At 30.9% G+C, this 17,498-nt stretch overlaps 2 protein-coding genes across 2 annotated transcripts in view; both read left to right on the forward strand.

Moving 5' to 3' along the window:
- LOC105624154 (transmembrane protein 132C) overlaps positions 1-1,747 on the forward strand; it is a 110,830-nt gene extending 109,083 nt beyond the window's left edge. Inside the window, exons 9-10 of the mRNA XM_012205511.1 lie at positions 427-710; positions 1,018-1,747. Coding sequence (XP_012060901.1) covers positions 427-710; positions 1,018-1,747 — 1,014 coding nt within the window. The remainder of the gene's footprint in view (positions 1-426; positions 711-1,017) is intronic.
- Positions 1,748-15,039: 13,292 nt separating this feature from the next.
- On the forward strand, positions 15,040-16,934 carry LOC105624155 (metallophosphoesterase domain-containing protein 1). Its single transcript, XM_012205512.1, has 5 exons — positions 15,040-15,162; positions 15,361-15,505; positions 15,593-15,869; positions 16,217-16,443; positions 16,518-16,934. Exons 1-5 carry the CDS (start codon positions 15,040-15,042, stop codon positions 16,643-16,645), a joined length of 900 nt encoding a protein of 299 aa, XP_012060902.1. The 3' UTR covers positions 16,646-16,934.
- The last annotated feature ends 564 nt before the right edge of the window (positions 16,935-17,498 follow it).

A 17,498-nucleotide genomic window follows, 5' to 3' on the forward strand; every position in this document is an offset into this window, starting at 1 on the left:
GTGTGCGTGTGTGTGCGTATGTGTGTGTGTGTGTGTGCGCGCGCGCGCGCGTGTGTGTGTGTGTGTGTGTGTGTGTGTGTGTGTGTGTGAGTGTGTGTAATTCACATTGAATTATTTGAGCATTAAAGATCCAGCTTCGACCATTATAGGCATTTAATTTCTAGATTAAATATTTAATGTCATAAAATTATTAAAGATTACTAACAAATTGAAGAATAATAAATGAAATTTCATAACATCGATAGCAATAACGCTCCAACAAGTACATCTAGGATTAATCCGATAATTGAAATCAATTCGAATTTTCGACGAGATTTGATGCTGTAAATATCTTTGCGCATTTCAATAACCCAGTGGTAAATTGTTTTAAAAAGAGCGGGATTTTGTTGAAACAATTTGATTGAAAAAACTCGGTTTATGTTGCAGGTACGAGTAACGAGTAATCCGCTGGCCGGCGAAGGGGAACCCGAAGCTGAATTGGGTACATGCTTCGACAATCCGAACCACATCGAGCTACCGTCTGCCAATCAGCGGCCTAGCGGCGGTACCAGTGCCATCGACACCACCACTTATTCCAAAAGGGACAGAGTAGCGCGAAACAGTTTCGCAGCAAAATCCGCGATCAAACCATCCGCGGTGATACCGCCTACAACGGCTACGACAGCAACGACAGCGATGTCGATTGTGGTTCCGACTACCACACGAAACGAGTAATTATGATTGAATGTTGCTTTTCCTCATGCGGAAGATTTATTTTTTGCAAACGAGTTAAATACATACATCTTCTAGCAGAGAAGAAAGTGATATCCAAGAAAAAATTCCTTATACAATTGGATAATATTTACAAATGAGATATTTACATAATATTGTACATGAGTACAATTCTTCTTTTTAGATATCACTTTTAGCAATTCTAACTTCTAACAATTCTAGCAATTTTAACGATGAAATGATATTGCCTATAGTGCTATAGATAGCTTCGCGAATACGTAAATCTTATTATAAATTTTTTTATAGCAACGACGATATTCCTCCGCCCTTGCCACCACACGGAGTACCGATTACGAACTCGACTTCAACAACGACAACTACAGTGACCACAACGGTTGGCACAAACAACGCAAGCAACGGCAATAACGAAGACTACAAGCCACCGGTACCGCCGCACAGAAACACGGGGGTGGGCATACGATTACCAGAACCGCCTACGCCACGGAAGCATCGCCATAGGGCATCTAGCGGTGGCAGCAGCGGCCATCACGGAAATAATCATCGGCACAATAGTAAAGTACCGCAGCAGTCAAATCATATAGTCAAGTCGCATGGGAAAACTAAAGTAGACAACGCAAACAAGCAGAATGGTGAGGACGAGGAATTCGTGGAGTTGGTGAATCACGACGATAACGATAGGCTCGCAAAGGACGCTGGAAGATCACGGGAAATTAAGAGGGCGACTATAGTTGGTAATCCAATGTACTCGTCGTTCTCTACTTCCGCTGTAGTATCCACCGTTGTCTCTACCATAAACTCATCTACCCCTACTGGCGGTGCGGCTTCGTCTACCACAACATCTCCGCCATCTTCATCACCGTCCGCCTCTTCCTCCTCATCCTCCTCTAGCTCCTCTTGCGCCTCATCCTCCTCCCAGGAGCAAGAAGAATCAGTGGCTCTCGATGATCTTAATCTGGGTATGGACTATAATCAGATTATGCAATATTTCGACAATCTAAAAGAGTCGAATGCCTAGGTGAGGCCATTCGACCTTTCCAAAGGTCGAGTAGTAGTCAACGTCGATACGGAATACCGGGATTCTCGTTAATAGATACAGCGAACGCGTTGAGTTGTTTCTTTTTTCTCTTGAGAATTCTGTTGAGAATTCGTGATAACTCACTCTCGCGGGAACGAGATTCCGCTATCATCGAAAACGATAATTTCCCGGATATTTCCGTATTTTAGACTTAATCTAGTCAGCTTCCTAGCAGCACATCAAGAGTAACGCGCAAACGCATATGCATACACACATACACATACGTTCATATTAACAAAAACTTAAGAAAGGAATAATTCCTTTGCATACAATTCACACAGTCTCTCGACAATTTGTTACGACCGCTAGCAATTTTTGGGCGCAACGGGTGAAAGTTCCTCAAGTATGATATAATTTTCCGATATATATATATTATATATATATATATATATATATACATACACGTATTTTATCACATCAATACGTAAATAATGATACGTAAAATGTAATACGCGATAATAAAATGAAGAGATTATATGTGTATTACATTAATACTTTATATTATAGACATGAAGATGCATATTTTTTACTATATTTTTTTACTATTTTTATAAATTATCGTTATCAAAACGATTCAACTTTGAGTATCTTTTTTCTTCTTGCTTTTGTTAGTACTTTTACTGTTATTTATTTACAAAACATATTTTCTTTAATGATTTTAAATTTTGGACTAATAATAAATTTAATAGATTTAAGGCTCCCGAGTAATCTGCATGCGATTCAAAATCACTCGGCGGTTTGCCGGCGAAATGTGGCGAAATCGGTAGTCTCACACACAAGCACAAGCCCATGTACGTGTACATATGCTCTCAGCGCGCCGAAACATGTATGTACATGGGCTCGTATTTGTGTGTGTGTTACATGCCTCACCATGATAAATGACTAAAATTATAGGAATTATGGAAAATTGACGTTTTGACGATGAAATTTGTGCTGCATGTCATTTCGTTATTATTTGCTTAATTATGAAAATGTGAAACATGTCTCGTACTTATGAAAGTTCTAAAAATGGGCACAAACTATAGTTATCTTGGAATTTGATACGTAAAAGCATATTATATTTCATTTATTTCAACAGCTGTTCAACTCGTGTGTTTCTGCCCGAAATTAGGCTCACTTTATCTGCCTTTTATGTATCCCTTTTATGACCATTTACCGACTATTAAGAGAGAAAAGGATAATTTCTGCCCATTTTTATATAGGTATTTTAAAGCAATCTCATTTAGATTTATCCAAATTGTCTTTATTTACAAATGGCTTGCAGCATAAATTTACGTGTCATTCCTCGCTTCTGGCGTCACGATTCCAACATGGCCGCCGCGACTACTCAGGAGCCTTAATCTTTATCACGATTTATGTTTTAGTATACATGCGAAGTGTAGTATTCGAGTATCACGACTGCGAAAATTTGCTGGCGTAATGAATAGTCGGAGTACTGTTTATACACACGTAAGAGGCTTTAAAAAACTGACTGTCGGTGGCTGGTGGGGTAGATAGATTGCTCGCTCGATGGCGAAAGCGTCATGCGACATTACGACGTTTCTCGCTGCGAGCTTCGTTTCATGCAGGATTATCTATGCGTGAATCCTCGCTCTTGCCCCCGTGCCATCTTGATCTCTCGATCCCTTCTCCGCTACCACGATTCCTCCCTTCGTCTGGCCGCAAGTTAATGTCATTATCGAGAGTCAAACGATTTGAGATGCTTTGTATTTTGATCGCGCATATATCCGATAATACGCACGATGAGTCGCAAAGGTTCCCTAATATTTCTTATTTTCAGATATTTTTGTTTATTATCCTTTGCGCCGAGTTTTATGCCATAAATTAGCTAAGCTATAACAATTTTAAATGTCCTGAATTTTTTAATGCAAAATTCGCAGAGACTAATTCATAGGATCCTTACGAAAGTCTTACGCATGCCAGCATGCAATTTCTGCATTTAACAGTGAAAAGAGGCGTATCTTTGAATTTATAAAAAAACTGATATGTTTTCCGTACATGGAGAAACAAAGAAAGGAAAATTTTATACCGGTGCGTGTCTCTTCTTCATTGTTTCTGCCAATGTTTAATCTTTATTCAATATTCACTTCAATATTCGACGTGCGATGTCATCAACAGTGAGCTCTTTCAGTTCACTGAATGACGGGCTGTCAGTTAGTCGAGATCGGTAATGCAAGGCGCAATTGAAATACGACGAAGCATTCACTTGCGACCTGACCCAGTCGCATCGGAGGACATATTTATTCGATCGACCGTACGTCGTAATGTTTGTAAATTTTGCTTTGTAAGACTGTGTACATATATATATTATACATATATATATATGTATATATATATATATATATATATACATACATATATATATATATATATATATATATATATATATATATATATATAGAGATACGATAGAGCGCATGTTAATTATATATGGACTTTACAGGTTTAAAGTTACATTTGTATGGCTAATAATAGAGATTCGCGAATCGTTCCACATGTCGTTCGACGAGAAATACATCTAGTTTGGATGTACCAAAAGAGAAGAAACGTCGATGACAAAATATGATGATGTATACGTTATACATTTAACCGAAGTTCGAACGCTGCTTTCTGATATCGCTTTTGAATTATTCTTCTCCACGATTTCTTTTTAAGTACGTCGCAGCACTTTTTATTCTGCCAAAAGTACTTTCATCATGTGAATGCGTCTACATGCGTGTATGGTACCGTTGAAGTGAGACAGTAACTAAGTATATGAAGCACCTTGACATTAGTACCTAATATATCGATATACTTATTTAGGTACAGCCTCGAGATACAGTATCTTTATTAAATGCGCTCTTGCTTTAAACGTTTGTATCTAGGTATCGTATCTGTTACAGGATACTGTAACGTGTGTATATATATATATATATATATATACACTTGCCATATCAAGTGTATAATTGTATATTTATCATTAAAATATCCAAAATGTTGAAGTCGGCCGTATAATATAAAGAAATTCTTTCATTTTGTAACATAACAACGGTTCAGTTTAAATTTAATTTATAATCACTAATTTATCACAATATTTTAGGAATATTCGAAATGTCAGGAATATATTTCAACATTTTTATGGCTGTTTCATACATATACGTAGGTGCTATTTCGAAAATATACGCACACACACACACACACACACACACAAACACATCTTTCTAGTGTATTCGTTTATACCTAGATACAAAAAGAAAACATATACGTTTATTGAAACGTGTATATAAACTAAGTGAATATTGTCTATTATCAATTGGATTATGTAAACTAAAAACGTATAAAATAAACGTAAACTTAATATTTACGTCGAATAAATGAAAAATAGTGCAAAAAAGCTATTTTTGAGACAATAATTTTTCGAAATATTTTTCGAAATTATTCGATAAAAAATTAATCGATCATTTCTTATATAATAATTAATCAATAACATATATGAATCAAAATAAATCGAATTTTTGACGAAAATTATGTAAATTATGTAAATTATAAGTATGAAACAAAAGCCTATTTTATAATTGATGATATAAATTTTATTTTTTGTGGTATAATTTATTTTGTTTATATTTTATATTATTGGTATGAATTCTTTACCTTAATAAAATATATAATTATTGAATATTACTATAAAATCTGAAGGTACTTTTAAAGAAAACAATTCGAAGATAGGCAGAGTTCACTTAGTCTATATGTACTTTTTCTCATCATAATATAGAAGAGAAAGAAGAAAAAAAATCGTTTGTTCTTCCCGATCGATTAGAATAGTTACAAACTCATCCACAGTTCCGTTGTTTTCCATAACAAAACTGATCACCGCGAAGCGATTGAATGAAATGAAGCAGAGACAATTTAAATGTGAACGACCTACTCCAAGGATCAGCCAGGAAATCTATAGCTATGTACGTATCTAAGGACTACGGTGTCTAAGTATGTATGTAACTTTCTGTAAGTTGTGTGTCAACACATCACGTGGGACAATAGTGATTTAAAATCTAATCCATCGGCGGCGAACGGCGTTCGACGAACAAACAATTGACGGCATCTCATTGTCGTAAAACACGGCGAAATGAATATGATCACATGGTTATATTGGTAAACATTGAGAAAAAGTCGAAACAATGTGAGAATATTCCGCCGAGAATCTAGTCTTACAGCGTAATTATTATAATACATATATATAAATATATAAAATATTAATCAATGCGATGTACGTTGCCTTTCGCCCGATGATAATACGTATCTTACGAATGCCCCGCGGTCACCGTCGATGCGTCAAGCTTAATGTACATATAATCGATCTTTAATGGATATGGCAAAAATAAATCATCCATTCGAATTTTCCTAGAACCGGGCAAAAAAGATATATCAAGCTATATTCGAAAAATTAGATTTATCTTACATGAAAAGAAAAATGAAAAGTTTTTGTTAATAACATGATCAAATTTGTGCTGACTGATATATTGTGGGCACTCGGTACAGTGGCTTAAACTTGCGTAAAACAAAAAGTAAATATATATAGTCTCATATCACATTATACAGAATTCTACCATATCAGTTAACGTTGAATAGTTTTTGAACCGATTGCAAAAACATATTCTTCTACCCGATAGTTATGGATTTTTTATGAATTTTTCTTATAATTTAATCTATATGTATCGGCTTAAAAAGTAACCAGAGCTTACAAAATTGCGAACATTTTATTTATCTATTTCATAATGTGAAATCTATAAACACACTCATTGTCATCTGCAATCGGTTCTCATGCCTTAAGAGCGGCTGTTATCAGTAACTTTTCTATAAGCGAAAAATTGGAAGGGACTTTTAATAATAATTCATTCAAGACTTTTAAAAAATATTCCTAAATATAGTTCTCAAGCTGAAGTTTATATTCGTATCTCACATTTAATATTTTGTCCGAAAATAATTAATAAATATGCGATATTAAACCTGATACCATAACATTTTTTAAGATTCATAATCATAAGATTAATAACTAATATTTCTCAATAATTAACAGTTATTCGGATTAACTTTATGCAACTGCATTGATCTTCACATAGGTATGGAAGGAATAAGAATCTAGCTGAATGTGGGATATGGGTATCTTAGCTTCGAGCTAATTGCTTTATCTTTTTTACTCTTTTTTTATTACTCTTTCTTTTCAAATAGATGGAGATACGAGATTCAACGGTGAACACGGTGAAAAAACATGTACGAATTGATCATATCCGAGTATCAAGCGAAACAGGCGCACGCGCTAATCGTTCGTATATACATATATGACTATTATCTAACGATTTTGATATAAGGATATCTTCGGTGATTATCATGATGCCATAGCGTTTACTTAGTGTTACTAAGAGTGATCGGAGTCAGTGGCTTGTATGTTAGTATATATCGTTGCGAGGCGCGCATACACACATATTAGACATAGACAAAGTCTCTCGTACACATTTCCGATTCTATACCATTTCAAGAGAAATGAAAAACTTGCACTTTATACTATCCTTGTAGGCATTGGAACATATCCTTCTTAATATAATCCAGTGATTTCCGATAAGATCTTTATTGTATTGTAGGAGAGATTTCAAGTTATATGATACAATAATATCTCTTTATAGCTATTTTTTTTATTTATCCTTCAAATGTTTTTTATTTATGTCTACTTTTTATAATGTCTACTTTTTTATTTATTTTTTCCTTTCTTCTTTCTTACCTTTTTATTTTTTTGACAAAAAAAATTACTATATTAATTAGCACGTTTATATTAATGTATTTTTTTAACAGTTTTTAAAAGTGTTATGTAAAACGTTTAACTTTTAAATATGTTTTAAGACAACCATATTTTCGCAGAGAGAAGAATACAAAAAATTGTAATAACAACTAATATTCGATTGCTTAGAAATCACTGGTAGCTCCTTCACAAAGATTCCTTTTATATCCATATTTATTTTACAATTTATCTAATTCTAACGAAAATTTCTATCCATGACCAATGTAATAAGCGACAGTAAACGTGCGCATCACATATTGTAAGTCCTTCCAATCTTCCCTCTTTCCTGAACTCTTGCTGATTCGGAGAGGTATAATAGATTCATCGCAATGCATCGCTGACTCTGCATCCGCGCACATTCCTCAAACACTGTTTATTTTAAGTGTGACAAATGCGAAACTGAAGAAAGAAGAAAAGCGAAGAAAGCGATAATTACTAACTGCGCTCGCGACGATGACGCTTGAAGACGTTGACGATGGCGGTGGTGACCGCATCTACGATGACGACAATATCCAACGATGCAAGTGTTCTCCAAACTCTCTGAACGATTTTGGAAAAAAGCTGATTATTGTAAAGTTAGAGATTTCGTTTATATACTCGAACAATTTTTAATGGAAAATTTGATCTTTTTAAATCTTAATCCGTAAATCTAGAAAATCTTCACTGTAAAAATATTTTCCACCTTCATAATGCTTAATCCCTATTTTACAAAGATGGAGACTTGAAAAAAATTTTTTTAAAACTTATTTTTTAGTTAACATTAAAAGGCCTATACACATTGGGTAATTTTTTTTACTCGTAAATTTCATAAACATCTTAATAATAACATCTTAATAATAATCGAGAGATCGAATTTTGTTCCAAATCGTCATTTTTCCAAAAGTTTGAGGACATATCTTGCTCGGTCATACTGTCGCAAGCATAGTATCAGCACAACCTATCAGAGACATTCCATGATGCCGGATAACATTTTGATATTTTACTAGAATAAATCTGTAAGATAGACAATATAATTTCTTATGCGAAAATATTTTTTGTCAATATTCTGATAATTTCGAGCGATTGTTATCCTTAGGCAAAATGATCAATAGATCAATAGAAGACTCAAAAAAAGGAAGCATTCCTATTAATAATTCAAAATGCTTTTCATTTTTTTTAAATATAAATAAATAGAATATTGAAATTGATTTATCTTCTTTTTCTTGTAGAGGCGGAAGTTTATAATAACGTATTTCTTTTAAAATAAAATTTATTTTTCTTAAGGTCAACATTCAAGTTTATTCAAATAAACAGATGAAGATGAAAAATGGTATTTCTAAAGTATTATGTCCGGAACTCTGGAATGACCCTCTACTCATTAGTAAAAAATATTATCATCATGTCTATTACTATATATACTGCTATTGTTACTTGTACTATTATCCTTATATTTATTGTCATCGTTGCTGTTGCTGTTATTGTTATTAAGATTATTGCTGCTGTTGCTACTGCTGTTGCCATCGCCGCGTCGATCGCGCGAATCTTGAAAACATAAGGCGTCATTGACGTTGTCATTGCCATTATCGTCATCGTGGCCGTCGTCACTATCGACATTAATGTCGGCGCCGCCGATATGCTATAATTAATAACAATAAGATACGACTATCGCCTACTCAATGTACAATATGTAGTATTTACCTGTTGTTACCATCAAACCGTCATCAAAGATATATAAAAATATTGTAATTGTAACGTATTGAGTTTCTCGTATCCTTTTCTCTCCCTTTCTTCTAAATTAGATGTATAGTTTTATTCGGTTATAACGTATGTAATTGAATCGATGATAAAGAAAAAAGAAAAATCACTGCGAAAATCAATTTATTAAACAAAATTAAAATGAGTAATTATAAAAAAAAATACGCAGTGTTATATTTAAAACTTTCGTGTTTAATTTTGTTATTAATTATTTTTATTTCTAAAAAACGTAGATTTTGCAAAATCTGTTTTTGACAGATTTGGCTATTTTGGAAGCTATATATTATTAGGCACATTTTATTTTTCTGTTTCATATCTATAATATTTAATGATCGAAGATCCGTTTCAATAAAGTGCAAAAAAGCTGTAGCAGGCTTGCCGCTAAGTCACTATTCTCACTTTATTCACTATTTTAAAGAAGGTTCACTTTTGCTCACTTTTTCAGTACAAACTCACTATTCTCATTATTTTTTCCGATAAAATTGTATTATTTTTGTGTTTGCCATCATTTCTGTCTAATAAGTTATACATTTTTTTTTTATTTTTACTGAGTGTTTCCTTTTTTGTGAGTAGATTTAAATAATACGAATCTCCTGCCATATACATATAGTAGCAGAATTCTTTTACTTCATTATTGATTATTTAAGGGCGATTTTTTTTCATTTAAGTATTTCATTATAATTTACAGTTATTCCAATCCACATAAATTAAATCAATTTATTGAACACCAGTCATGAAAAGTGTTGCCATATGTTCTTGTATGCCATATAAGATAATAGCTTTATCAGTATGAAAAGCTTATTAGAAAATGTAATTACTTGTACAAATGCGAAAACTTATTGCAATATTATATCAAATAATATTGAGTTGGAGAAAAAGTTCTGTGGAAAAGTTTGTTAGCTCAAATTATATACAGAATATATTTGTTGCGAAATTTTCGATTATCTGACGTGAAAGCTTAGTTTTTTTAAAAGTTTTTTTTTAAAAAATGTTCCTACGACTTTTTGTTATCAAGTTATACGGATTAAAAGAGCTTGTGATGTTGATTGTTGCTCATAACTCCGTTAAAAATCATCGTACCGCAATTAGTAATTAATAAAACAGATTCTTAAAGCTGAAACTTTGTTCTATCGAATAATATCAGGCTAATTTTGTAAATATAAAATATATATTTAGAAATTTGAATTACAAAAATGTGATATTACTATTATTATAACCATTATGTAATGGTTATAAGGACCGTAATACCATATTTTTAACTCAAATTTATATATTCTATTTTTTTAAACTGGCAATTATACCATTCAATAGAGCAACGTTTATAGAGCTTTAAGAATCTGTTTTTTTAATTGCAGTACAATGATTTTTAATGGAGTTATGAGCAATCAAAGTCAGAAGGCTGTTTTTTATTTAAATCGCGAACAACTCAAGAACAAAAAAATCATAGAAACATTTTTAAAATGTTTTCATCATCATAGAAACATTTTTAAAATACGATTTTGTAAGAAAAACTCCAAACTTTCACGATATAGTCGAAAATTTTCATTGGCAGATCCATAAAGTGAGAAGAAAAAAATTTCCTTTTTGCAACTCGTAATTTTCTATATATAAAAATTACAAAACTCACCTAAATTCAAAAAATATAGTTATCAAAAATTTCAAGCTTTAAAATCATTTTTTAAATTTAAATTTTGTTCGTTTTTAACAAAGATGTTGCATATATAATATATTTTAAACTAACAAAATATCACAGAATCACTTTTTCTTCAATCCAATATTAAAGAAAAATTATACTAAAATAAAATTTTAAGTATGTTCTAATTTTATTGGAGAATTTTGAAAAATTAAATATATTAAATAATAATGTATTTAATTTGAAAATAATAATTTTGTTTCCAGATATTTGTTTCATTCTTAAGTTGTTTCAATTTCTGAATTTAGAGTTGTCTATTGTTAATAGAACTTTGTCGTCTTCTCTGCCGAATGTAATATATGCTATGGTATCAGCAAGAGCAGTGTGCTCATTATAATAAATACATAATGGCACTGGGAAAGGAAAAAGGAATTCTTTTTTGAAATTTGTCTCGCGTTGCGTGAGTATTGTGAGTATTGTAGAGATCTGATTTTTTGTCGATTGCTTTTATGTTCTAAATACAATTAATGTTTTAAATATTATTAATTTTATTGTTCGCTTCTTTCTGAGAAATTATGACTCGCATTAATAAATGCATGAAATTAATTGTTAGCATAAATTTTATATTTTTAAGATTCGTATCGCTATGAAGTTCCACTTATAATTAATCCCCTACAGCACAAAATTATTAACATGTAATGTTGCTGCAACTTTTGCGCAATTAATATTCACGGTTTATTCAATAATTTGTATTTTATGTTTTGACGAAGAGGTATCGTCATACATTTCGTATTTTGCTCTTGGCATCTCTGGCACTTGTTCAATCCTATATTACTTGCATAGTTCTTTTCAATGTAATTAATAATTATTCGCTTGGGATATTTTTGATATTTCAACATTATGTCTCAATTTTTATTATTCTTTTTAATAATTCATACTTAAATAAAAGTTGATAGAATATTTTATATGATCTTTATATAAAGATACATGCAAATTTTCTCGATATCGTGAAATAATTTGCCAAAGTTAAATACAACTTTGGCTAAAAATATTAAATATCTTGTTAATCATTATTTAATTTTTCAAATAATAAATTAATTTAAGACACAACTATTACTGCAATTATTTTGTGTTTCAGAAATTCTTTAAACTTACGTATCATGCCGATCACGGCTCGATAAAATAACATACGAATTATTTAAATAAAAAATATAAAATAAGTTTCAGAAACTTATTTAAAATATAAAATTGTAGGAATCTGTAAAAAATAGATACAACTTGTTTAAAATAATATATATAAAGTAGTAATATATATAAAGTATATATATAAAGTAGTATATCAAATAATTTATGGACAATGAGAGCGTTACACAGCGCGGGAATTGGTGCGCAATTTATAATATATAATAATAATATATAATAATCTTAAAAATTCACATAATATATTAAAAATAATGACTTCCAATACAAACTTCTTAGAACGTTTCGATTTGCTTCAAACCATCTTCAGAGAAAAAACAACAGACTTCAGAGAAAAAAAAATCTCGTCGGTGTGTAATCCTTTCTCTCCTTCTCTCTTTTCCATGAATTATTTGCATGAAATATTGCGCCTTTAGCAGGCAGTTATATAAATAACGATAAATTCTTCGATGTTTTCTGTAAACGTCAAGAATATTATCACTTTTATTATATTTTGAATAGCATTGATAATTGTATATTGTGTTGTAAATAATTATTATATTATATTTTGAATAGTATTTGATAATTGTATATTGTATTGTAAATAATTATTATAATAGTACTGTCGAATTGTATAAAGGATAATACATGCAATCAAGAATAATATTTAAAAATTTATTGCAATTTCATTTAGCGAAATACAATAAAATAATTAGACATAAAAATAAAAAAATAAAGATATACTTACTTGTAAAAACGGGCTACTAAATTTATTAGTAGTTCCTTTGTTTATGGGTGAGTATATTTGCAAAGAAAAGAGGATCGCTGATAAAATTGGGGGGGTCTTTATAGCTCGTTTTTTGCTAAATTATATCTTAAATTAATAATATATGTTTAGAAAAGATTGAATTTATTAATAGTCTCTATAATTGCTAATTATAATTATAAAGACTTTAATACGTTCTAATAATTATGTTTGGTAAAAATGGGCTTGCATAAAGAAACATAACTTCGTAATTTTATAAGATATTATAAGACAAAATTCATTTGTTTGAATTTTCAATTTCGTTTATTAAAATTCAACAACTTTTATTTATACATATGTAAGAGATGTGAAATAAAAATTGCTTCGTTCAAGGATCCATTAAACTGATTAAACTATCCCTCTCTTATAGATAGTCGGTACGCTTCTATCCTAAGGATTTAGTACAGAGGAACTACATCTACTTTCGACGATACGATTTCATCGATAGTGTAGTGTAGTCGATAGTGTAGTTCTCAATTTGAAAATGGATGTATTGGCGGTAGTATACGGGATTTCGATGGTAACAGGAAAAAACTGATATGGCCTCTCTCAGGTTTCTCTCTGATATTAGAAATAGACGGCCCAGATCTGTAATCGCAAAATTCTGCCGCGCATTATTGCCCCTTAACAAAGGGGCTGTGACGAAAGTCTTGCGACAAATGCTTTGAAGCATTTGATGGACCAATTAGAAGAAAGAATTTTACAAACTGGCCAATTAAAAAATGCTTCAAAGCATTTGTAGCATCGCGTTGATTATATCCAAAATGGATGTAAATTACATAGCAAAGTCCACTTTTCAAGATTGATTTGTAGATGATAAATCGATATTTGGTTCGTACAATTGTACATATTACATTCACAAACTGTGGATCAGAAATATTCATCTCTGAATCTTACATGTGCGTAATATTTATTTCGCTTAAAGCATTAAAGTTATATTACACTCTTTTTTTACAAATGTGCTAATATTTATATTTCAAATAATAATAATATAAATATATATACATATGAAAGTTGTTTCAAGCACTTTATTTTTATTAAATATACTTTTATAGTTTATTTATTTTATTTGTTATTATTTTCTTATTGTAATACTAAAATTTGAAAAGCATATAATGACAAAATTAATGTAAACTTTTTTGTATATATATATATACATAGTAAGTACTTAAGTATATTTAAAATGCAATTATAAGTTTAACGCAGAAATTAGATGTTTAATAAAATAAGGGAACAATATATTTTGTTAACAATAAAATAAATTAAAAGGAGATGAGCCAAGCTTAGGTTAATTATATGTGCTTATAATTATACACAAAAATTTATACACAAAAATTTAAACAATGTCACCGACGAGATACTGTTAGAGATCAACATCTTTATGGGAGTTCGAGTCCTTGTGAATATCGAAATAATTAAGAATTAAAAACTGATAATATTGTACTAATTTGATTATTAGTTTAATAGACGTATGTATACATTTAGAACTTAATAATACTCGATTCTTCTTTAAAATTATAATTTCAGTGATTGTCAAAGTTTGATTATCAACAGAGATGATTGCAGAGAAAAAATTGTAATTTTTCTACAATATATAGAATATTATAGCTTTACAAGTATGCATGTTTATTTATGTAATAAACATTTATGTAATAAAAAAATTATGAATTTAATAATGTATGAGTCAAATATTTATGTTAATAATAGCAAATTTACATCAATTGTCGATAATATCAGCAACTTCAATTACCTTCAATTATTTTCAGGTCCTTTTTATACCGCCGAAAATTTGCTCAGGGTTGACAATCTTTAATAGTATCTCGTCGGTGACAATGTCAATTGACAGTATTTTGTGTTTACAGGTTTTGGACTGTCATGTCCTCTCTCAGGTTTTTCTCTGCTTCTATGTATTCGCTTTGTGCACATAGAGGCGCCAGTAGACAAGTTCCATTTAAAAACAGCACATCACATCCATTGACGTTACATCCATTGAGTCTCTAGTATCTAGTATCTAGTCTAGTAGTGCGCATTGCGTAACAACGCCGAAAAGCAGTTACATTTACCGATTCAGCATGAAGATAGCTATTCATCCATTGACAGCTGATCCTACGGCAGCCTGGCATGAATTATCTCAGCATCAAAAAGTTGTAAAAATAAATACTAAATTGCCGACGACTGAACCACCGAGCGACAAAGTATGTCCAATGATTTTTGACTGATTCCAATCTCTATACGAAGAAATTGTTTGTGTTAACCTTCACTTGTATATGTCTGTTAAAAGTCGTTAATTATACATTCGAGAGAAGAAAGCGGAATTAAAATTTGGAATTTTATATTCGATTGTCAATATGAGCTCATTGATCACAGGGTCAATAGTGATTTTTCATTTTTAGTTACGCGTAGTATGTATGAGTGACACACACTCGCTCACGCCGTTCATAAAATTTGACGTGCCCGCGGGAGACGTCTTCATTCACGCCGGGGATTTTACGAAATGTGGTAGCTTGCAAGAGGTCATAGAATTTAATAATTGGATAGGTAAACAAAAAATGATCGTGTGTATTGTGTACACTATAATGCTTACATGTTGAACAAAAGATGTTAAAGGACATATCTTAATTCTAGGTAATTTAACACACAAACACAAAATAGTTATAGCTGGGAACCATGAACTTAGTTTTGATCCTACATTCACACATCCATTTTCCGTGCACACCAGTGGAGATCATCAGAAACATACAGGAACTAGCATACTTGATGATATACCTACCTTGGGTATGTCCAAGGATACTCTCGCGGAAGCTATTAAAACTACTAATGTTAAAGATTATTTGACAAATTGTATATATCTTGAAGATTCTGAGATTATAGTGAATGGGATTAAGATATATGGTACTCCCTGGTAAGCATTGTCATCAATTGTATCAATTGTATTAAATAATTTGGTTAATAAAAGTGAATATGTAATGTTTATATTTAATTAAAGATAAAATTAAAATGAAATTAATTAGAGAGAGAGAGACTACTAGCTTGTATTTTTACGAGAGCATTTTTATATTTTTATATTTGAATACTTAAAAACTAAATAACGCATAAAATTTATTTGATTTCTTAAGATTAGTTTAACCATTACGATTGTAAAAAAATAAATGCATGTCTTTTTTGAATACACTATGCGAAATATTTGTAGAAAATAATTTCAGGTATAAGAGATTCTTATTTCTGAGGGACATTTCGTTGAAACTTTAGGCAACCAGAGTTTTGTAAATGGGCATTTAATGTGCCACGTGGAGAAGCGTGCCTCTCAAAGTGGGAAATGATTCCATCTGACACAGATATCCTGGTAACACATACTCCTCCTGTAGGTCATGGAGACCTGTGCTGTACTGGAGTACGAGCTGGATGCGTCGAATTATTGTCGACAGTGCAAAATCGCGTAAAGCCCAAATACCATGTATTTGGTCATATACACGAAGGTAATGATAATATATAATTATATTATATTAATATGGGAGATATCATCTTACCCATCTTATGTATAATTTTACAGGATATGGCATATCTTCAGATGGCAAGATCATATATATTAATGCATCAACATGTGATATAAATTATTTGCCAAGTAATTCACCAATAGTATTTGATATAACACTACCTCCTGGTATAAAAAAATCATAAATCTTCAAACGAGAATAACATCAATGAATTTGTCATGCTACTTCAGAAAGATCTTTCTCACGAGCTTAAGAAAAACCATTAAGTGATTGACGTATAAAATTAGATAGTAATCTCTTGCCTTAATTTTTAAATCAGGTGTGTAAGCATTTCTATTGTATAAGTATTAATTAGCATTTCTTTTTCACACGCGATTTATAATGTCTCGATAATAATAAAAATATAATCCAATTTGTAATCTCTTTCCTAAATAAAAATAAATTATATTGCCCACATTTCTTTAAATATAAAATTTTTATCGTCTATTTTCAATAAGAGATATTCCACTATTAAAATGAAAGAACATGTTATTAAAAATGTGAAATTTGGGGGATTGTAAATATTACCTTTATGCAATTATTACCAGTAAAAAATTCACTTATACTTTTTATACATTTATTATAATATCCACTCGAATAACAAATGGCACTAAGAAACTTAAGAAAAAATTGCAATCGTCACCATAGTCATGTCAAGCTAAATTCAGATTTTTTTAGATATTATAATTGATTGAAGGCTATTTTAGAAAATAAAATCAGAGTTCTTTATCTTTATCGAACACACATTACAAATTATCTTGATTTTAATAAATTATTATCCTAAATTGTTATGCTTGCATTAAAACACAATCAGTGCCATTTTCCTATCGTGTACATCACGATCGCAACACGTTGGACGCGTTTTAACTAAACTACGAAAATTTAAGCTATTTTTTACATAATGTATGAAAAATTTATATACACATATATATATATATATATACACTATATATATATATATATATATATATATATATATATATATATATATATATATA

The sequence above is a fragment of the Atta cephalotes genome (assembly GCF_000143395.1).
Source record: "Atta cephalotes unplaced genomic scaffold scaffold00074, whole genome shotgun sequence".
NCBI lineage: Eukaryota > Metazoa > Arthropoda > Insecta > Hymenoptera > Formicidae > Atta > Atta cephalotes.

Coding starts and splice junctions, on each gene's coding strand:
- LOC105624155 (XM_012205512.1), top strand. CDS start 15,040: ATGAAGATAGCTATTCATCCATTGACAGCTGATCCTACGGCAGCCTGG. Junction 15,163..15,360: donor CTGAACCACCGAGCGACAAA/GTATGTCCAATG, acceptor TTTCATTTTTAG/TTACGCGTAGTATGTATGAG. Junction 16,444..16,517: donor ATTTGGTCATATACACGAAG/GTAATGATAATA, acceptor ATAATTTTACAG/GATATGGCATATCTTCAGAT.